The sequence below is a fragment of the Condylura cristata genome, unplaced genomic scaffold (assembly GCF_000260355.1).
Source record: "Condylura cristata isolate star-nosed mole 26May11 unplaced genomic scaffold, ConCri1.0 scaffold00005, whole genome shotgun sequence".
Classification (NCBI taxonomy): Eukaryota; Metazoa; Chordata; class Mammalia; order Eulipotyphla; family Talpidae; genus Condylura; species Condylura cristata.
In genome coordinates this window covers 11468404-11492724 of record NW_004567106.1, presented here as the reverse complement: position 1 = coordinate 11492724, position 24321 = coordinate 11468404, and the positions used below count along the sequence as shown (strand labels likewise).

At 38.3% G+C, this 24321-nt stretch overlaps 1 protein-coding gene across 17 annotated transcripts in view; it reads right to left on the bottom strand.

The window, feature by feature from the left end:
* The window catches only part of DYNC1I1 (dynein, cytoplasmic 1, intermediate chain 1), a 312504-nt gene that overhangs the window by 87978 nt on the left and 200205 nt on the right, over nucleotides 1–24321 (bottom strand). For all 17 annotated transcript variants that reach the window (XM_004676705.2, XM_012720843.1, XM_004676707.1 and 14 more), the window contains one exon: nucleotides 16782–16907. In XM_004676705.2, coding sequence (XP_004676762.1) covers nucleotides 16782–16907 — 126 coding nt within the window. The remainder of the gene's footprint in view (nucleotides 1–16781; nucleotides 16908–24321) is intronic.

The window sequence follows — 24321 nt, the reverse complement described above, 5'->3', positions numbered from 1 at the left end:
AGGGGTAATATTCCCAAGCTAGAGAATGTATTTAAATTCAGAATTCCTCCTTTCTCTGTAGATTTTACAAATAACAGCAACGGTGGCTAATATTTCTAACCTTTAGTCAGTTTTCTGTTGATAAAAAGTCAGGAAAGGGGATTATTACTTTTTCAAAGAATGTTTAGACATCCCAGTGACATGATCACTATATAAAATATAATTCAAATTATCTCAGTTTAAACACTGACTTTGACAGTAAAATCATTTACTTTTCTACTATGGAAACTATTTTAATAATTTTAACCACTTTTTAGATTATATCAATTTTTTTGAGATGAAGTACGACAGAAAATGAAAATAATCTCTGTAAATTAAGCTCCATTGCAAAAAAAATTGATTTTCATTCTTCAGTAGGAATATTAATGGATAACCTTTTGAATGCCTTTCTCTTGCAGTTCTCTTCTTCCTCCACCTCTCCTGTCTTGCACAGCTCAAAGAAAACCTAGTTCATGAAAACAGACTCTACTTACTGACCCCCGTCTCTCTGCTTTCTCCCATTCCTTTTCATTCCCATTCCCAATTTTGCATCTCTCTTCTCATTTTCCTTTTTTCTTTCCGGGGAATGACCACCTCAAAGGATTAATTCAGAACAGGCAGCAGAAAATGGTAACAAGAGTGGGCAAATCAGGATGTGGATTTAAAATCAAGAGGTATTTTCAAGAAGGAGCGTTACTCAAATTAAACATATGTTAAGAATATGGGTTTGTTGTTCATGGCATACCTGCTGCCTGAGATCCTACCCTCATCCGATCAGCCTTCAAGGGCACAGAGCATTCCCTGGTGGAATAATAAATAGAGGGCTTGAGTGGATATGGGTCTGAGCTTCCCCGAGAGCTTCCTTTCCTCTTGGTCTGCTTCACTGTTGGAACACAGGTGGTGTCTGAACTAGCTGAACTAGTGAAATGAATCGTGCTCAGAGCCAGAGAGAATAGAATTCAGGCTCCAGTCATCAGGCTTTAGTCATTTATAAATTTAAATATCAGTCTTGGCATTAACACCATGCTTTGTTTTAACTGATAGCACTGGCTTTCCAAAGCATCATTTTCCCTACCTTGATACTTGGGAATTAGGCAGTAAAAATCCACTGGACTTTTTAAAAACATACTGTAGAAGCTTGTGGGTTAACTACCATTAAACTAATTGTCTTCTCTAGTTAAAAATGAAAAGTCATGTCCTCTGTCTTTTATTCTTCAATGTATCATTCTTGTAGTTCTTTGTATTTCAGAATTGTGCACACTCCATTTATTTTAGTATGAATGAATCGTAACTATACTCATGAAAAAAATTTTAATGGGAAGGAGCTATATATATTATTTACTTGATCATATATAGCCTTCCATGCTTTAGAACAGTTTGAGGTAAAGAGCTGTAATGAAATATGTTTATGAATTGATAGGCAAAATGAAGTAGTGTTGGATCCCTGAGGATAAGTATCAAGTAATACATAGTTTTTTTTTTTTTTGAGGGAATTATTTTAATTTTGTTTTGAAATAATATAGGTCTGAGTAGCTGAAAGTGTTCTCACCCCATTTATTTATATATATAAATTTATTTTTTAATGAATCCTTCCTTTTTTTACATCCTTGTTAATTTTTGATAAGCTAGGATTTCTGCCTTCAGTGGTGGTCACAATTGTTCTCTCAACATCAAAACACCCATAGTACATCTCTATAGTCCCTTTACTTCCATTTTCACTCTTCCCATTTTTCCTCCCCTTCTCACTTCCCTTCTTCATGCCTTCAGATCTCTGGTCATTTTTAAGGTTTGCTTTTGTTAGACCCTGTTTGGTTTATCTGTGTTCCACATATAAGTGAAATTATCTGATATTTATTTTTCTCCTTCTGATTTATTTCTGTTAGCATAATCCCTCCCAGCTCCATGCATGTTGTTACAAAATGCATGAGATTATGTTGTTTTACTCATTCATAGCAGTCCATCATGTATATATCATACATGTATATGTAATACGTCTTTATCCATTCATCTGTTTTGGGGCATTTGGGTTGTTTACTTATCTTGGCTATTTGAATAATGCTTCAATAAACATAGGAGCACAGTTTCCTTTGGAAATAATGTTTTTGTGTCCTTTGGGTAGATTCCAAGAGTGGAACTGTTGGGTCATCTGGCAGATCCATTTTTAGTGTCTTGAAGAACTCCATACAGCTTTCCATAGTTGCTGGAACAGTCTACATTGCCACCAACAGTGTAAAAGGAGTCCTCTTTCTCCACACTTTTGCCATCATTTGTTTCTGGGTTTTTGTTTTTGTTTTTTAAGATTTATTTATTCATATAGAACTGGGGTACAGGCCAGAGATGCGGAGGGTGAGAGGATTCACCAGAGACAGAGTGGGGAGCAAAACAGGCAGATCGAAGAAGTCCACTACTGAGGGGAGCAGCGGGCGGGTCAGGAGAGAGACCACGCCATGTGGTCTCCTCCGGGGCAGGCGGGAATCGAACTCATGCGGAAGTGGCTTAAGGTTCTTAGTGCAGTGCTTTAACCTGCTGCGCTACCAGGGAGGGCCCTGTTTCTGGGGTTTTTAATAGGTACAATTTCACAGATATGAGGTGGTAACTCATTGTGGTTTTGATTTGCATTTCCCTGATAAGTAATTATAAACATTTTTTCCTACATTTGTTGGCCATTTTCAGAGCTTCTTTGGAGAATTGCCAATTTATCTTTTCTGCCCATTTTTTGACTGGGTTGCTTTTTTGAGTTTGAGTTGTATGAATTATTTGTAGATCTACAAAATTAGTCTTAGGGCATGCAAATATTTTCTCCAGTTCAATATAGTATTTTTAAATTTTGGTTATTGTCTCTTTTACTGTACAGAACCTTTTTAGTTTGATATAATACCAGCTGTTTAGATCTTCCTTTGTTTTCTTTGGTGTTGGAGATGAGTCTTCAGAGGTGTTTCTGAAATTTACATCAAAAGATGGAACACTTCATGAATTTGCCTGACATCCTGGGCAAGGGCCAGGCTAATCTTCTCTGTATTGATCCATCTTTAGTATATGTGCTGCTGAAGTGAGTACCCTGTTTATTTTGACATTATTCCTAAAACAGAACTACCTAACTAGCTGTGAAATTATTGCAGATGAAAATAACTGTTTTCCCATCACAATGCCTATGAAAATAGTATACGCTAACTAAATGAATAGCTTTGGGGTGTAAATGGTTTCTGTGTCCTCAAAGCATTTCATACTTGTCAATTTGTATTATCTATACAATACAAACAACAAAACATTCTTTTTATTTTATTATATATGTATATACATATATACACACACACACACACACATGTAATTCCTGTGGACTTCCCACTACCTGTTCACCTGTGTGTCAACACCATAGTCTCGTGTGCTTCCCCAGCCCAATTTTTATTCTATTCCCCTCTATACCCCCATAGAGCACCAAACATTATTGACTCTTTAGTAAAGCAATTGATGTTTGACTATTAGTTCAGGTTATGGCATACTCTTGGTATTAATACGTTTCACAATGTCCCTAATCAGCAAGTATTATATCAGAAAACCTGATGTATATAAATTCCAATTTATTTCAGGAATGCTTTGGAGGGTATTATTTACTTAAAAAACAATTATCAAGATATCCTTTAGGCAGCCATATCCAATGTAAGAAATGGCCTTCTTTCTCCCTGTTGTTCAAAGATGTGATTTTTTTCCTAGAACTTGGCTCAACTGCCGCTCTTATAGAACATAGTCTAATTTCTAAAGGCAGGAGGTTTGCCTCAGCAGCTTTCAGTGTATAGAATAGAAATACCAGTGAAGTTCAGTTCTGAAATTTAGCAAGTCTGCACAAAGTTATTAAAGAACATACCCCAGAGGGCATTTTCAGGACATGATTAGAAGTGTGTCTGGGGAGTAGGAGGGAGGGGTGGATAGGTAGATGACAAGTAGAATTTTTTCCTATCTTTGCCAAAAGCAGGATCTTTTGGCAATCTATAATGGCAGCAAGCTTCACACAGTGTTGTCATGTCTTTAATGAAATGATGTAAATGGCAGTCGGGTAAGGACAGAGCTGGTCAGATATGCAAGGAAGGTGATGAGAAGGCTGGTGGGTGTTGTAACTATGTTCATTCCCACTCCTCAGCCAACCAAAGCCAGCTGTTCTGCTCCATGGCTGGTTCCCCTTGACATTCCAAAGTAATTCTGTCCTCAATGAGCTGTCCTGAAGAGTGGAATACCATTTTGCTGCATAGTAGGAAACTCATTAGGACTGGCTATAGAAAGACTTGCCCAGGGACAAGAGCATGAGTGATATTCAAGCAAGGCAAGATGATGATTTAGCAGGGAAGATGTCATCATTCGAGAGAATTCAGGCATGAAGGATCCTTCAAACTGAGAGATTCTAAAATTTTACATGTTCACTGGCCTCATGGAAAAAGTATTAATTCACCTGAGAAACACACATGAAAAACAAAACGAATAGGAAAAAATAGTCTCTCTCCTTCACCCCTCTTCCTCATATAGTACAACATGGTTAAACTATCTTAACATGGTAATTTGACTTAACTGAAGATTATATTTCCATTTATTTTTAAAAGGGCTAGAAGACAAAAATATAATCTCTGGTTACAAATATTAAGTTGGTATAGATGCAGAACTATGGATCTGTATATGGAAATCTCCACACACATGAAGTTTGAGAAGAATCTGCCCTTTTTTCCTCCCTCCCCTCACCCATATCCCTCTTCCGCTTCACCCCTACCCCTCACGGTGTGTGTGTGTGTGTGTGTGTGTGTGTGTGTGTCTGCGTGTCTGCGTGTGTGTGTGCACACTGCTGCTAATGAAGAACATTCGCTTTATTGTGGAGCTGCTCCCAGCCATTAAAAGCTACAATTCTAGTTTTTATACTTATAAAATGTACAAAATGTGTTCCTTTCAGGACTGGGGAAACTAAATACTAAATACTGTGCTACTTTTGAGAGTCAGGCCCTTCAAGGCCCATCAACTGTTGTTTGAAACCTTCTGATTCTATTTTTGTAGATGCTTTGTCCCACATTTTCTGAAAGGCTTTGAGCCTTTGGATGAACATTCTTCTAGTGGCAATTTTAACTTAGCTGAATGCTTTTATTTGTGCTGCAGGTAGCACACCCGATAATATACATCATTAAATTAATACTGCTCCCATACAGAAGTTCTTTTCTAGGAGTTGTTTGCCGGCTGTCCAGCTGTGGGATCGGAGGGTGGGATACTTTTGATTTTAGACACAAGGAAGGGGACAGTGGGAGCCGGGCTTTTAGTGATGGGGCCTTTCAGGGGCCTGGGGTAGCTGTTATACATCTTGTGCCAGAGAACACAGTGTGCCAAATCAGTGCTCACACAGTGCCCCCACCAAGATTAAAAACCACATAGAAAGCAAAAATAATTTACTAAAACGCAGACCAAGAGCACTTTCTTGTAGAAATAGGACTTGCAGGGGGAAAAGCTGAATGAGCCAAAGGGAAAACTTGTGTATAAGCTGCTTATCTGATATTCTTAGCAAGGTGAGGGGATTCTGGCAGCACTTTGTGGGCTTTGAGGACATTTGGCTTCTCTCTGCCTCATGCTCTCGAATTATTTTTTCCATTTTTTCATGCTGTCCTGTAACACAACCCCTTTCATAGTTTATCTCAGGAAATGACAATTGGCTGTCGAATCTCATACAAATTGATTGGATATGACAGCTTAAAGGAATAAATATTCTGCAGCGAAGAAAGTTTTAAGTTATGCTTATGCACTTGTATTTTCAATCATTTTTACCCCTCTTGCTTAATTCTATTATTTCAATTAGATCATTTAGAAATCAACACATCACATACCAACCTCCCCTAAGAGCAATCATAAGATTTGATGATTTTTCTGATACACCAGCTAGGGTTTCAAATTTGCATTATTTTATCTACTGAATTAACTATGAATTCTAAACCAAACTAATGCTGCCATGTGTTTTTAAACATCTCTAATCGAAACCATCTGGGGAGGCATGGTTATGCAAAGGCATCCCTTTCAGGACACTCTGTGGATTTTGTCACTGCTTGAGGTTTTGGCAAGCCATCAACATTACTATAATTCTCTTTTATGAAATATAGCTTTTGACTAGGATTTTAAAGTCTTGGGTGTGTGTGTGCATTTATATGAGTGTGGCCATTTATGTACAATTTTTGCTCCTGTTCCTTTCTCTTTTCAGAAGACCATATTTATAACAAGCTTTTTTTTTTTAAAAAAAAAAAGGTTTTAGTTGTATAGAAAGAACAAATTTACTTTCAACTACTCAACATGATGCCAGGCCAAGTTATCAGAAAAGCAAAGAAGGCATTGTTAAATAGCATAACATATTGTAAATAGGTGTGGAGGTACTTTTTAAATAAGTCAAGGAAAAACTATCAATTTTAGAGAACAAAAAATACATATAAAATAATTATAGCAACAATGAATTATAATATGTTAATATATAAAGTTTCATTTATGATATTACAATTAAAGATTGGCTCAGCTAAATCTTTTCCCTAAGAAGGGTAACATTTTGTCTAATTGTTTGGCTGTTAATGACTATATATTTAAAAATTATAAACCATGTCTAAACATGGTAAAAGCAAACTGTAAACTACTTGTTCTTATAAAGTAAAAGGAGCTTCCCCCAGAAGATGATCTTTGTTCACTTCAGCACTTTGCCTTCAAATAATTTCAAAAATTAGTCACAAAATGGAAAGAATAGCCTTCACTCAGAGTAACTGAAATGAAGTAAAATAATAATGTGACTATGAAAGTCTCTATTTAGTGTCACCACAGGATGTTTAAATAATCTCTTTCATCCTACAACATTAGGCAACTTAAAGGTACACACAAATCCCAAGGTTTTGATCAAGTTTGTACAGAGGACATAAAAAGGTCTATTTTTCAGGAAGAAATGACCTGAAATCTAGATGAACATGTCAAAGCAATGCCTGGGCATCTCTCAGAGGTGAGAGCAGCCTTGAATATTCGACGTGGGTGATTCTATGGCCTGAGGCAAGACCACAGCCCGCCCCTTTACTGCTTAATATTCCTTCTCTGAATGAGGTCCTCTATCCTCACACCCCTGGGGAGAGTGTTGCCCCCTTCTCCTTTTAGACCCCCTGGTATTAGTCTAGACCCCATAGTATTGTTTTAAACCTGCTTCTGCTAATGTCAAAAGGTAGGTGGTAGGTGGGATGCTGTAACATATCTGAAGAGGTATGAACCTTCCCCCCAAATAATACACAATATCATCAACTGTTGTTGCCATAATAAAAAATAGTACACTTTTAAGAAGTAAAAATAATAAAATGTGGGACAAAGGAAAAGCGTAATCTGGTATGATCAAGATGGCCCTGGATCACACATGTCTTTAGGGAGACAGCTCTTAAGAGAGATACTAACATGGTATTAGATAAAAATAAGTCAATTGTCAAATCCATCTTCCTTACTCTTGCCCCAGGTCTGCAGAGTGGGTTCAGAGTTGTAAGTGGCCCGTTAATTTGTACAGACTTAAGGGCAGCCATCGGAGCTCTGCAGCGACCAAAGGCTTTGTGAAGGCTTTAACTAAGTGAATAATTAAGCCACAGAAGCAGATGCATTTGTACCTAGCACATAGCAGAAGTAGAGTACAGGGAATGATACTCAAGCTGTATGTGCCAGTATGTTACCAGTTTTTAAAATATTGAGATGATTTTATACTCGTTGGGAAGATGCTTTTTTTCCTCATATTCCACCAGCAATCCTGCTGTCCAGCCATCCCAGTCCTGCCCTTCCAAGCCCCGCAGTTATGTCCTGCCACAATCAGTAAATAGGATGCAATTAAGGGTGCTGTTTGGGCAGCATCATACAGATTGTTCCATATTTTGAATTTCATTCCTATGTTAGGTAATAATTATAGGTATCATTCACTGGGTGCTTACTCTGTGCCTGACACTCAGTGTTTTATATGTATTTATTTATTTACTCTCATGTCTGGCTTGCCCAAAGCCACAGAGCTTCTAATTGATGGAATCTGAATTGTAATTCCAGACTTTATGACCTATAGCCCACCACTAACCACTCTGTGCTTAACTGCCCCCCGGGATTCAGCATATAACTAATGAATATTCAGTTATGAAACAAATGTTTGAATGACTGGATGAGAGAACTTTGGAATGATCACAGGGATCTGACCAGAACGAGAGTAGCTGGCCAGGTGATGGAAAACAGGACATGGTGGGGATGAGGAGAAGCTCAAGAATTCTTGTGGAAAGCTAAGAAGCCTCTTTTTAGTATCAACCATGTGTTGCTGTGAAGACCTGGCCATGGTGGCTGTTGAAGTAATGAATAAGAATCTAAGTGAGGCAAAATTTCTTCAGAAGTATCGTCAATCAAGAAAAATAAGAATGCCAAGCTTTAAACCACCTCCCATGTGACTATTATGTAACAACAATGAAATTACAAGAGAATACTTCTGTCTTTTCAAAGAATATTAACCCATTGCTATTGACTGAATTTTATCTCTTACCAATTCTGATATTGACACCTCAGACATTAGTGTGTTGGTGTTTGAAGATGGGACCTTTTGGAATTAGGTATTTAGATTCAGATGGGGTCACCAGGGTAGGCCCTCACGATGGCATTAGTGCCCTTCTAAGAAGCAGCATCTGTTTTCTTGCTGTCTTTATTACATGAGGACATTTCTAGTAGACAGTTGTCTGAAAGCTAGGAAGAAATTTCTCATCAGAAACCAAATCAACTGGCATCTTAATCCTGAATTTACCAATCTGCCAACTGTGAGGAAATTATTTCCTCCTTTAGCCAACAAGTCTATGGTGTTTTATTATAGCAACCCAGGCAGACTACAATATAAATACAATATAGTTGTATTTTACCCTCAAAATAATCCTAAGAGATAGGAAGAACCCCATCAGTGTTTACCTGAGATCCCCATGAACACCTATTTCTCACAAATCAGGGTTTTTCTGATCTCAGTAAACACTGGGTGGGAGGGTGGTAAGGATAAGGGGGTCTGAAAGGCCAGAAAAAGAGCTCATGCTTCCATCTGGCTCTCATTGTACAGCGTCAATACTTCCTGGGGCAGTTCCTGATAAAATGCAACTGGAAAAGCCCAGTTCAGACAGTTTCAGCACAAAACATAGGAAGAAGAGAGAAAGGCAATTAAGGAACTGAGGTCTGTGCCTCCAGTGAATGTGAACGTTAATGGGGCAGAGCCAATGCCTAATTCTCTAACAGTATTAAACTCTGTCTTGGTCATTTTCAATGTGACATGGTAAGATGAAGGCAACACTTTAAAAACAGCTTGTTTAAAAGTGTGTGTGCTCTCTGGCATCTTCTGCGTCCTCATTCATCACCTGTAAGTTGTACAGCTCCTTCATGGCTGTTTTCAGATAAGGAATTGTCAGTGATTCAGTCTGCTTACTATTATCCCAATGATGATTCTGATTTCCCTCGATAAGTCCCAATGATGAATTCTGCTTCTCATTTTGTTACTTTTGGAAGATGATTCCACAAAGAGGGCAAATAAAGAATGAAAGCTGGTAATGCAATTTCCCTGCTTCCAGCTCCCTGGGCCAAAATAGAAAAAGAAGTTCCTACTGTTTAATTTAATAAGAATCAGTGTCTAACTCAAGCCTCGATTATCGAGCCAGTCATACCCAATTGGCATAAAAGAAATGTTTCCGAATGTCTGTATTTCATTTCAGTATGTCCGTTTCAACTCCCTTATGCCTTTTCCTAAAGGCACAATAAAGCACTGCTGAGCGACTGTTTCTCTTGCCTGATCATCGAATTTGTATTTCTTATGTAAGAATCACGTTTACCTTTATGTCCTATGTATTCCCTTACATTCAATTATTCTATACTTTGAAAGGGAGACCACCATCTATACAGTGATTGAAGTTTCCTCTGGGTTTTCCCTTCTTGCAGTCTATGCAACATCACATTTGAAAACTGGATCTTACTTGTGTTAGTTTACATATCCTTATCCAAGGCTTTTGTTCTCCAATTACTAAACACCTATTATGTGCTTTCATTTTGTCATCCTAGGACCTAAATGAATATGTAGATCTAGTTGTCCAAACAACTTTCTTTCATTCATCCCCTTCTCTTTTTCATTTCTGCTGAGTGACTACTCACATCCAAAAGAAAAATTTAGGAAATACATTTTCTTTTATCATCCCAACCTTAAGAAAGTTAACTTTCCTTTCATTAAAAAGGAATAACAGACAAGACTTTAAGGTAAATCCTCATACTTCTCTCGGTCATGCTTATGAGAGAACTAGTTTTCTTCGAAGTCAGTGGCAACTTCATGCAAGATGACTGAAGTCTTGAGTTTCAATCTCATCTGAAACTTTTATAGAAACTTAATGAAAAGCAAAGCCATACATGGGAAAAAATTCAACTCAGGCTTTTAAATATTGGCATAGGGCCCTTGCTGGTGGCTCACCGGCTTGAAGCGTGGCACTATGGGGCTGTCCACAGCCGCTGCAGCATGGGTCCCTGGCCAGGGAGGTGACACACATGGCGTGACAGACCTCTTCTGGCCAGCCTGCAACTCCCCTCAGCAGTGTGTTTCAGTGCATCTGCCTGTTCTGCTCCTAATTCTGTCTCTGTTGAGCCCTCTCAACCCTCTCACCCCATGCCTCCGGTCTGTACCCCAGTTCTTGTGTGCATAAATAAATAATTCTTTAAAAAATAAACACTGGCGGCCCTCCGTGGTGGCGCAGTGGGTTAAAGCACTGCACTGAGAAGCTAAAGCCACTTCTGCATGAGTTCGATTCCCACCTGCCCCGGAGGTGACCACATGGTGTGGCAGACCTCTCCTGACCCACCCGCTGCTCCCCTCAGCAGTGTACTTCGTCGATCTGCCTGTTCTGCTCCCCACTCTGTCTCTGGTGAAGCCTCTCACCGCCCCGAACCTCTGGCCTGTACTCCAGTTCTGTATGCATAAATAAATAAATCTAAAAATAAAATAAAACAAACACTGGCATAAATGTGCTGGTTTGCCATCATCAATAGCACATTCTACTTTCTGAAAATAGTGAGGGTTTTAGGTCGTTGTCATTTTTAGGTCACTGTCAGATAATTCTTAAAAAGAGAATGCCAAGAACAAAGAAACCAGATCAGGAAAAAATACAAGTAAAAATAAGAAACCTCAGATCAAGCCAAGCCTCTAAATATAACTTTTCCATTTACCTCAATGCAGATAATTCTAAGATATATAGTTCTGATTCTACTCATACCATTTAAAAGAGAAAGACCACACCAGGGTAAGCAATGCAGGGTGGTCAGACGTATAATCCAATGACAGTGTGTGGAAGCCACTATAGAAGACAGCCAAGTGCTGCCAGATTTTGTGGTAGGATGGGATGGCTGATTTCTATGCATAGTTCACCAATGTTTTCCAAGTATGGGCAGCTGTTATGGAAATGAAAATTAAAAGTGCAGGTCAGAGCCCACACTAAAATTTTAGTTTAGTAAATACATGAAACTGTTGATGAAAGTGGAAGGTATTTGGCCATGCTATTCTTCATCAAGAGAAATGAGCCTTCATACAGCAGTCTTTTTCTGATTAGGCTGAAAGCCTATCTTTGCAAAAGAATACTGACCTGGTATCTGTTTCTTATGCATTTGCTTTATAGTGTCTGAAAGGATGCTTTTCTGAGCTATTGGATTTGTTTGCAGCTACACGCTGAAAATATGTAGAGTTAGCAGAGATCAGCAAGAATTGGATAGCTAATACATTTATTCCAAAATGATCCAAGTGCTGTCATCATAAGACACCATTGCTTCTCCCTTCCCCCTGTCCTCTTTCTTACTAAGCAAACTGTTTAAGTTCAAAATTATTAGAGAACGTGGGAGTGCACTCAAACTACCATTTCACCAAAGAGATGTCTAGAAGGGACCGTTTAGAAATAACTAGCTCTACAAAAGATCAAAAACAGTATAGAAAAGTGACAAGTCAGTGAACGGGGATTTTCCTCATACGTATTTTAGTGCTGTAGGTTCTTCAAATTCCATTTGGGTTTAGAAGATGGTAAGAATAACTATCTCTTAGAACATGTCTGAGCAGTGTCTCCTAAGTGGCAGTCTGGGAAAAATGCACCTTGAATGAACTCTACAGTTGCTGCATTTCCTTGTTGTAAGGATCAGTGAGATCACAAGGTAGAAATGCTAGGAAAATGTAAGCTGTATTAGAATTAGTACACAGTAACCAAACTATCATCGCTTCCCCTCCCATCTGACCTCCATCCATTCACTCATCTATTATTTCATTGGCTATCCAAAGTTTACCTGGTTTGACCTCCCATCAGGCTTACTCAGTCTTACAGTACTTTTGTTTTCTTTTGGCAGACATTGACAGTTGCCTGACTTTTAGCCTAGCTTCATGGGTACTCTCCAATGTATGTCGTCACACTCACTGTGGTCCTAAGCACATCCCTGAAGGAACAAATTGGGTTGTCTTACCACCCACTACCAGAGCAGGACACAGCCAAGAGTGAGTTAGAGAGCATGAGTGTGTGTAGAGGGGGAGCGGAGGGAGAGTGGGAGTAGTTAATTAGGACATTGTCGAATGGGTTCAGGTAGGAGCTCCACCTTTGTTACCTCAGAGTAATAAAGGAAGAAATGCTATTCTAGTTTGAGCCTAAGAAGAAAGGATGGTGGAAACAAGAAAAGTCACACACTTCCTTTGTAATTTTTTTTAAAGATTTATTTATTTATGCATTACAGAACTGGGGTACAGGCCAGAGGTGCAGGGGCAGTAAGAAGATTCACCAGAGACAGAGTAGGGAGCGGAACAGGCCAACTGAGGAAGTACACTGCTGAGGGGAGCAGCGGGCGGGTCAGAAGAGGTCTGCCGCGCCATGTGGATAACCTCTGGGGCAGGTGGGGATTGAACTCATGCGGAAGTGGCTTAAGCTTCTCAGTACTGTGCCACCAGGGAGGGCCTTCTTTATAATTTTTAGTTAACCAAGTTGTCTTTTTTTTTTTACAGTTTCTGCTCCAGTGCATTTCTTATATATGTTTTTAAGTTTCATGTGTGTATGTGTAGTATATTAAAATCTATATCTGTGTGATTCTTCTTATAATATATTGAGTCAATGCTTGGAAAATTAAGTCATCTATGGTTTCTGTCTTCCTGGAGTTATGATACATGTACATGTCTTCCTGGACTTTGGTGGGGTTATAGCTTGATAAACCACTGTAGATGAAAATGATAAGTTGAACATGCATTTTTCTGAATATCATAGCTTACCTTACCTTACCTTAAATATGCTCAGAACACCTGTAGTTGGGCAAATAATTTAACACAAAACCTATTTTATAATAGTACTGAACATCTAATGTAAATTATTTAAAATATTTTATGGAACTAACATTGCATTATAACAAAGTTTTTAGGTGTGCATCATTATAAATCAACATCTTATGTACCACATTAAGGTCAATTCTGTTTTTCACTTCAACATGTAGTTTATTTAATATTCTACTGAAAGTGGAAAACAGATATGACAGGCTGCAAAGACAGAAAATACAAGAGCAAAAAAACTAACTGTTTTTGCATCATTACAAAGTAAAAACAATGTAACTTATACTACCTTAGATTAAGGACCAACTGTACTTTTTATGTATCATCTTTTCAAATAGAAAACTATAAAGCTTTTTTTTTTTTTTTTTAAAAAAAAAGGACTGCATGTTTAGATTTGCTTGGTAGCTCTGAAAATACACAAGCTGCATCTCAGAATAAATTAGAATCCCTATAATCATAGGTGCATATAATTTTATAGACATCTACATACATATGTAGATAGATACACACATATGAAATATAGGTTTTCTTTCTCTGAAGAACCCTGGCTAAATCACCAGGCATGCTCAGAAGGGCTTTGTAGTAATTTTACTGTGCCCACTTTCCCCCTTCCCTGCCCTCTGGAGGGGCATCAAAGCTCTTTCTCTTTTTTCACCTGCCTGAAACTTGTCATACATTCTAAGTAAGATCAGTTTAAGGGAATTAATTTAGTAACAGTAGTTAGCTACTCTAGTGCTCTGCGGCAATTTAGGTTTCATTAGATTTTCTAATTGTGTCCTTCATATTTAAGGGTCGTCTATATGAACTACTTATCATCTATATAGTCCAGTCATGATTTTCTCTATTTTTTCATTTGTGTGTGATTGAGTAGCTTTTATTTGATACCTAGAGTCTTGGATTCTTCATGGTCTTTTGCACATTTAATTAAGTTTAAAAGTATTAGAATTCTCACTTTTCTCAGTGAAAATACATCAGGTTTAGAACACACCTCTGCTTCTGGTCAACAGATGAAGTGAAGGCAATAGTAGGAATTTGAAGCATACAGAGATATTTTAGTGACATCTTTTAGAAGGATATTTAAAATATTTCCAGCTATTTTTTAAAATCCAGAGTACAGGGCCCTCCCTGGTGGCACAACAGGTTAAAGCACAGCACTAAGAAGCTTAAGCTACTTCCCAATGAATTCAATCCTCACCTGCCCTGGAGGTGATCCACATGGTGCAGCAGACCTCTACTGACCTGCCCGCTACTCCCCTCAGTAGTGTACTTTGTCGATCTGCCTGTTCTGCTCCCCACTCTGTCTCTGGTGAATCCTCTCACGTCTCCCTGCACCTCTGGTCCGTACCCCAGTTACAAATAAAAAAAAAATCTTTTTTTTTAAAGATATATTTATTTATACATATATAACTGGGGTACAGGCCAGAGGTGCAGGGGCGGTGGGTAGATTCACCAGAGACAGAGTGGGGAGCAGAACAGGCTGACTGAAGAAGTACACTGCTGAGGGGAGCAGCAGGTGGATCAGGAGAGGTCTGCCGTGCTATATGGGTCACTTGGGGGCAGGGATCAAACTCATGCTGAAATGGATTTAGCTTCTCAGTTCTGTGTTTTAACCCATGCTGCTCCATCAGGGAGGGCACACAAATAAATCTTAAAAAAAAAAAAAATCCAGAGTATACTACAAATGTGCTCTCTCTGTATTTATATATAAGTATAAAGATATATTAAGTATAAGTATATATTAAGTATTAAGTATATAATTAATGGGAGAAATAAAATTAAAATTAAATATATGTTGGCAAAATCTGTTATAAATGATCTCATAGATAACAGGAGATGAAAGAATGGATGTTCTCCTCAGTCAATGCTGGTATTAACTATTGTGTGGTAAAACAGATTATTGAAATTTAATTCCAAAGACCTCTGAATTTTATTTCTGCACTCAGTATTATTATGCCCCTACGGACCTGTGTACTATGTAATACTGTGAATAATGAGCACATGTTCAGATTGTTATTGCCACAGACTACCTACTAAGTTTAACATAAAAAATTAAATTATGATAGCATCATATAAATTGATCAAGACAGTATTTTTTAGATTTTCAGAATTCTATATATGCTTTATGTACTATCAAAATAGTTTAATGACACTCTTTCCCAGAAATGTGCTTCTGCTTATCCCATAATCCTTTTAGTATTTTCCTGATAATTCATCAAACCTCTTGAAACTGAACAAAATTAGGATTTTGTACTTCTATGTTTACAGAGAGAGCATATCAGACTGACAAATTTGATAATCTAAAAAAAAAAAGAAAAACTGTTCTTATTTCAAAGGTTCGAAAAAGGTTATTTACTATGTAGATCTAGACTTCTTGTTTTTAAGACAGTAAATTAGAAAAACATGGGCAGAGTTAGAGGCTACTCAATCAAGCTGGGGCTTTTACTCCAGCAGCTCCTGTTCCCCAAATTATATCTGATAATGTTCTAAAGTCTAAACATATTTTAGTTCAAAAAGATACTCAGCTTTTAGATATAAAATGGCACTAAGTTTCCAAACATCCACAGGTTTACCCACCCTCTCCAACTGATGTATTTGTTTTCTGATTAATCTGCCCTTCGTACCTCTGAATGGTAATATTTGAGGAACTGAAACTTTGAGCTGGAGTGTTTGTTTTGCATTTTTTCTGTACATAATCACAGGTTAGGGGCATTAATAAAGGGGTTGCTGTATTGGCCACTCTGAGGCCTGTTATTTAAGCAAAGTCATAGCAACAGAGCAAAGCAGAATGTGTGCAAGTGTAACAAAACTTCAGCCTGCATTGTGTTGAGTGGAAAAGAAGACAAATGTGTTAGCGGGTACAAGGAGTTAGAGACTCTAAGGGAATTGCTGCACTTGGTACCTAGAAAGAGCGTCTGTGTTTCTCAACAATTCAAGAAAGATTGGTGCTAAGCCTTCCCCTAAACAGGCTGCAAAAGCATTATTAAGTGTAGAACAACATGGTGTCTATAATCTTAAAATTCAGTGGGCCAATCCCGCTGAACTGAGTGTCAGCAAGAGGAAGGAACTTGAAATGGCTGCACGCTGAGGATGTCCACGTGGGTGGGCAAGCATATGTTGCTGTTAAGCAGAGGAAGTGGTACACCAGGATTTCTTCATAAGTGTGAGGTCTTTATAAACTCATCCTCTTGGGGGTTGTTTTAAATAGAAAGAAAATGACACACAGTTCCCAGCTATGCTTCCTAACTGTTTGGAGAGGGTTGCCACTTTCCTAAAACATTAGGTTACTGTGGGGGGAATTTTCCAAAATTGTCAACCATTCCATTTTTAAACTCCATTCTTCCTCTCCACATAAGACAGATGCAAGGCAGCATGAGCTATTTTTGATCTAGTAGGAGATGTAAGTTATTTTTACTATGATGACTCCTACCTGACAGTGGAAGACGTATTCTGGTGTGGTTTTCTTAAACTTCATGTTCCAAACCAAGGCCACGCCATCTGGTTCGTGGGGGGCATCTTCATTGTTGTTGTAAGAAGCAACCATCAACTCAGGGTACTGAATGGAAGAGATCACAAGGATGGATTATGCTGAGATGTCAACACAAAGAAAATGCCCTTAGTCCTGTAGGTGCATGCTATTTTACTACTTTAAATGGCAGGTTTTTTTTTTTTTAAGATTTATTTATTTATGCATACAGAGCTGGGGTACAGGCCAGAGGTGCAGGGACGGTGAGAGGATTCACCAGAGGCAAAGCGGGGAGCAGAACAGGCAGATCGACGAAGTACACTGCTGAAAGGAACAGCGGGCGGGTCAGGAGAGGTCTGCCGTGCCATGTGGGTCACCTCCGGGGCAGGCCGGGATCGAACTCATGCTGAAGTGGCTTTAGCTTCTTAATGCTGTGCTTTAACCCCCTGTGCTACCAGGGAGGTACCAGCAGTTTCTTTTTAAGTTGTGGCATAGTTGAAACCAACTTACTGCCTCGGTCTTTTGCAACCTGATTTCTGCATCCTGTACTCCATCAGTACTTACCATAGTCACGAATAACTACCCAGCTGCATTCTTGACCAGGTCACTCAGTTTATCTGGCATTTGGGCTCTTCTTTCCTTTGTCCCCTATTGACCTGCATTGCATCTTTCTCTCCTGATTTTCTTTCTGATCACTCTTTTTAGTTCTTCTATTACCTATATTTCAAAGAGGGTCTGTTTTCTGTCCTTGTCTTTGTCTCTGTTTACACATTCTCCCCAAGTGATCACATCTACTCCAATGACTTTAGAAAGCATAAGACTTAGTAAACTGACAATGTTCACATCTTTCTCAGAGCTGTCCATAGACACATCAATGCAATGCATGGAAAAATGAATTCATTGTCTTATGTGGTATAAAACCCACAGCTATCCCTATTTTGGTGTCTTGCACTAACATCCACCAGCTGCCCACTAGTGTAGATACTCTTCATTCATTTTTAGTCTATCTGTGTCACCCCATGTACTGTCTGCCACTTCAGTACCTTTGAAATATTAGGAGATTAGCACCTCCTACATTATTGTTTTAGATCTGCCTAGATTGAATTTTTATTTTTATTTAAAATATTTATGAAAGCAAAATTGGTTTATAACATATAGGTTTCGGGTCTATAGCATTATAAATCTGTATCTATTACATAATACATTATGTGTGTCACCAAAAGTTTACAGCTCATTTTCCATCCTTTATCATACTAAATTAATCTTTTTTATAAGATTTTATTTTGCTACTTATGCATACAGAATCAGTGTATAGGCTAGAGGCATAGGGGTGGTGAGAGGATTCACCAGAGACAAAGCGGGGAGCAGAACAGGCAAATAATGAAGTACACTGCTGAGGGGACCAGCAGGTGAGATAGGAGAGGTCTGCTGTGCCATGTGCGTTACCTCTGGAGCCAGGGATTGAACTTGCATTGAAGTGGCTGCAGCTAGCTTGCACTGCTGCATCCTAACCCATTGCACTACCAGGGAGGGCACCATACTAAAATAATCTTAATGAAGGCAACAGCTTCCTGAATAGTTTCCTGCTTCTAGGTTGGCCAGCTCCTACCTACTCCATTCTCCATCATTTGTCAGTATGACTTTACAAAACATACTTTTGGCTAAGTCATTCTTTTCCTTAAAATACTCTAATGGCCGTCATTACTTTCAAGGTGAAAATCCAGGTTATATTTGATCTTTCATGACCTGTCACTTTCTACTTTCCCTGCTTAATCTCATATAACTTCCTCTTCTTGCTTCTACCTTATTCCCTTCCTCTAAGCTCTGGTCTTAATGGGCTAATTCTGAAGTGTGTAAGAACAACCTTTATACCTATGAGTCTGATACATTCTTTAGAATGCATTTCGCATTAAATTTACATCATTACATCATTAAATTTAAGATTCAACACAGATATCAATTTGTCTACACAATCCTGCTTAACCATTTACCACCTCTTCTTGCCTTTTATTGACTAACTTAGCATTTTAGTGTTCCCCATTAAAGTGCTTGACAAATTGTATAATGACTTTTCCCCCACCTGCTTTTCTTACTATACTTTAAGCTCTTTGACTTAGAGCCTAGCTTTTAATGACCTCTCAATGTAGGGCCTGTTAATTTCATGATAAGCATGTTTTAATATTTGTTGCTATGAATGCTCTTTTTTTAGTTTAGTACTCCATGCTTTAGCACTTCCATACTTCATGGAAATAACTTACATTCAGTCCTTTGTTTTCAAATAATGCCAATAATTAGAGGCTTAAGTACAAGAAACATAATCAGCAAAATAACAAGGACTCCGAAATAACTGTCACCCTATATGAACTTTATGCTCAATGTGATTAAGCAACTGAGAATGAATATTCAGGGAGGTATTAGTGAGTTAGAATATACTTCACAAAAATGTCATTCTTCTTTGGAATTCCCATAAGGCAGCCCCATTAAAAATATCGTCAAGATTATAGAGGATTGTATTACTCTTTTCTGAGATAATTTAGTTTTCCCCTCTCTTTTATGGTTTTTACATACATGTAACAGAAGATTGTTTTTATAAAGTTGAACATCACCTTTTCTTTTCTGCCAAAAATAATCACACCTAAGTCTTCTGTGTGACTTTATTCTTTCAGCTCCCTCAATTTAAGAAAGCTGCAAGGAGTTACAACTTGCTGGTTGGTACAGGGGAAGTAAAAGCCTACAATGATAACACATGTATGTGGTCACCAGGGGAAGTAATCATTCTTTATTAGCAAATACTCCTCAGCAGATGAATCAAAGGCCTATTAAGAAAGGCCTTTGATTCAAAGCCCATTCAAAGAAACTAACATCCAGATAAACACAGAAGTCTCCAGACTGTCCATCTGAATGTTTAACTATGTCACATGTGAAAAGGCAACTCTATAAACACCGTAGTGGCCAATGAGCAGCCAGATGTGTCTGGAATAATCTCCCACATCTTGACATCTGGGTCTCATCGTTGGCTCCAACTTGGAGCCTTTTTTTTTTTCCATTAAAAAGATATTGTAAGTTATTTGACTTTAAAACTATCCTTGAAAACCAGAAAACTTTTAGTAATAAACCAGTAAAATGCCTTTGGTGTAGTATATAGATAGCTAGGGTCATAGGTCCTAAAAATATGCAAGTTTTTAATAAAATTAAAACCTCAGGTGTGTCTTTTTCTATTGTGTGGACTTTCTAATCAATTTTTTTAACTCAATAAGAAGCAAATCTCTGAATAAACCTTGCATGTTAAAGTTATGAATTTCAAAGAAAATAATAACTATAAAGTTTGTAATAGGTAAGTATTACCTAGAATAACCTAAGAGAATTTTAACCAGAATTGAAGGGATCTGCTTTCAACTATTTGTTTTTATATAGATACAAAATAAGACATTTACCAGAGAAAAAGGACAAAATGTTTTCAGTGCCCATTATGTTCCAGACACTGAGTTGAGTGATATGTTTGATTAATTTGGTCCTTGAATTCCTCTAAACAATGGTTTCTCCATTTCTGTAGACAAGGAAAGCAAGGACTCCTAAATAAGTAACTTAGTCCAAAATATGTTGCTAAGAAATAATGAAGTGAAAATCCTGTTTGAAGTCTATTCGGATTTAAAGGCCATAGCCCTTCCAGTCTACTTGGAATGTATCAAGTACACCTATGCATGTACAAGGCACTGGGCCAGGGGAAATGGGACAAGAACGTCAACAGTAATATGCTTCGCTCTGCAAGAACCCACCACTAAGTACAGGGAAGTAAAACACGTATATAAGTAAGTACAATAAGCATAAAAGCGAACAGGAGATGTGATAAGCTGGAGGCATAAGCCAGGTTCTGCGGAAGCATAGAGGAGACAATAACCATTTTCATTGGGACTCAGAGAGAAACGGAAAACGAATTCTGAGAAGAAATGAAACTTGAGTTGGGCAATGATAGTTGGGCAGATTTAAAGGAGAGCAGTAAGAGGTGTCTTGGGAGATTTCTCTTGAGTATCTGCCTGGTTCACAGTGATTTTTCCCAACTTTGCAGATTATTTCAACACACAGGTGTCTAAATTCCTCATTGCAGTATGGGTACTTGATTGAGTTGGGCTATTCACATTATCTCACACTTAGCTATTATAAAACTTGAACTGAGACACAGAATCTGGAAAGTGAGTGAGGTTTTATAGCATCCGATTTGTGAGGTGCCTCAAGTTACCCCAGTGCCCTCTTTTCCTAAGTTCCACTTGTTAATTTTTCCATGGATTCTCTAATGACTCTAATAGCTCTCTAGTAAATTCCCCCTTTGCTTAGGCTTCTCAGAGGTCAAGTTTTTTTTTTCTTTTTTCTTTTTTTAAGACTTGTTTTTATTTATGCATACAAGAACTGGGGTGTAGGCCAGAGGTGTGGGGGAGTGAGTGGATTCACAAGAGAGAATGGGGACCCACTGAACCATGTGGGTCAGCTCCCTGGGAATTGAACTCAAGCCTTAGCAGTGATAGCACTTGGATTTAATCCCTTGTCCACCAGGGAGACCCAAGTTTTCTTAACTAAGGAGACATTAGATGGAAATGTTGGATTAGGAGGCAGGTTGTATAGAGAGATGTAAAGAAGGTAGAGCTAGAAATGCATGATCGCATCCTCACAGAAGTCACTTGGTATGTGAATGGTTATATACCATATGATCAATCAAAGCTTTATTATTGACTTTTTATTCTAGTAGCATTGTTTACAACACTGTAGATGTTGATTTAGAGATACGATTTAGAGATATATGATCACACTCTTCAGGTATATGTTATCACATCTTTACTCTGGGTACACTAAGATGTACTTTGCAATTATTAATACTGCTTCTGCCACTCTCACTACTATGTATCCTTTAGAATACTTTTAAAGTGCTAGATACTTTTAAAAATCTAAATTTTGTGCCCTCCCTGGTGCACAAAGGTTAAAACACAGAACTATGAAGCTATCGCAAGCACTGCAGCATGAGTTTGATCCCTTGCCAGGGAGCTGACTGACATGGTATGGCACAACCGAGCTCTCCTGTTCTGCCTGCTGCTCCCCTCAGCAGTGTATTTCAGTAGGTCTGTCTATTCTGCTCCCCACTCTGTCTCTGGTGAATCCTCTCTGGCCTGCACCCCAGTTCTTGTATGCATAAATAAATAAATCTTTCAAACAAATAAATCTTTAAAAAGATAAAAACAAAATCTAAATGTTTTCAGTTCACTAATTCATTTGAAACTCAGAATGAACTGTGAGCTAGGTATTATTTTATGAAGGATGAAAAACCAGGTAATTTGCACAAGCTGTTATCGGGAGCATAAAAATAATGTTTACAATTTTATTCTGGAAAGATCACTTATAATGACTCCAGAGTGTAGGGACATGAGGCAGAGACACATTGCGGAGATATATTCTAATATGAGCAAAATAGAGGACATGCAATAAAATAGGTGTCAAATTCACGTGTTAGTAGATTTGAATTCGTAGAAGTTGGAATTTTTTTGCAACTTTAAATTTGATTATATTTGGCAACTAAATGAGGGATCAGAATTGCTTGAGTCTGTCCCTTGGAACAGTGCAGGGTCTAAAGATGCTACTTATATGTGAGAGAAGTTTATATGGTGGGAGTGATATCATGATTCTGGAAAATCTGTCATGTGGGGATGTGGATAATATTATTGTCCCAGTATGCTAAGCAGTGTTCAATGTGTGACATAATTTCCCACATGTCCTAATTTTTTTCCAGGGAATGATTTTTGATGACTGTTTTGCAAATATTACAGAGTTGTAGTGTTTTTGATTAAGAAGCCCAGGAGATCAAAGCAAAGCTATATGCAAAAACCATATCGTTTTTCTTCCCTTTCCTCCCTCTGTTCCATTCTATTCATCTCAGGTAATCTTCTTAAACACACATGTCACTACTGTACTCCCAGGCTGTAGATCTATTCTTCCTTTCTTTCTTAATATGATTGGATTAAATTTAGATTTATTCAGAAAGTTTCTTCATCTCATAAGCAAGAAAACCTTTGAGACCCACAAAAATGTGATGTAAGAGCTAAGGGTTCTAATTCTTTTTCTCATGCTCCATAGAAAATACATTTGTTTCAGAATCACGAGCCTTTTCCTCACAGTATAGATGGACACGTTACACAAAAATGGGAAAAACAAATACGGTTTCTCCATTTCTACCCTTTACAGTTTCTTTTCCTACAACAAAACATCACACAGGATGCTGTATGGAAACAAATCATTCCATGGGCTATATGGCCATCAACACGCTGAGGTCAGGCAGGAACCAGCCCTGCTCAGGCTGAACTTGCCGCCTCTTCAGAGAACATTATCAGGTGACCCAGGAACACAGTAAAAGTTGCCTTTGAGGAATGTGTCAGATAAGGTTCCTGTGTAATTTCCAGACCCTGAACAAGTGAACAAGCAGAGTTAAGTGTTTCCTCAAGCTTGGATCTGATTTCTGCATACACCAAGTGTGCTCACAGACCACCCACGTACAGGCGGGAAGTGGCTGGGCAAACCCTGCTTGTGTTAAACTCTGTGGGATCATGCTCTGTGTGCTCTGTTGTTTGGATGTAAAGGAGATTCAAGAGGAGAGAACACTCACCCACTCGGATGATGACAGTGCTCTTCAATGCTCCTGTTCTCTAGGAGGATTAAAAGGGACTCTTCACATCATGCTTTACTGCTCTGACTTGAACACACTCTTCTCTTTCCCATTTGTCTAAATTCTGAGAAGCCCTCTCTTAGTCAGTCTCACTGAGCTCTGAGAGCCCTTGTCTTCACTTTATCATTCAGCACTTATAGCCTCGCTTGGTTCTAAATTCATAAACCCTTTGTAGGAGACAGTAGGAAACAGTGTATGCCTTGAATTGCTAGAAGACTTGAGTTCAAATCTCTTCACTATCATGTCTCTACTGAGTGATTTTTAGCAAGTTAGTTGGCTTTGTTGAGCTTCAATTTTTTCAGCTTAAAATGGAAACAGTAATAGTAATTGCTTGAGATGATTGTTATGAGGATGAAATAGCAGAATGTCTTCAGAGCAGTTTGTACAGTTCTTGGCACGAAAGAAATAAATTCCGGAAGACATGGAGGTGGTGAGAAGTAGCTAATGTTAGTGGTTAAAGTTCTGTCTTAGGGCCTTGGTAATATAGTGGCAGCTTTAATAAGAGAGAATGTAGGAGGTTAAAAAATAATGTCAGATGTAAAAATAATGAGTTAGTGATTCATTTGAATTTCTGAGGGACACCTGGATAGATACCTGATGTAAAAATTGAAATTCAAAAAGGAGAATGAGTAAGCAATATGAACAGTGATCAAATCCATAGTAGTGGAAGAGATCTTCCACATAGAGCATGTCAGGAAGAAGAGTAGAGGCTGAAGGTATGACCAGAGGGGCTCCAAGTGTAAAGAGAAAAAAGCCTAGGAGAACATGAAGAGAGTAGTGTTATGGAACACAACAGAAGGA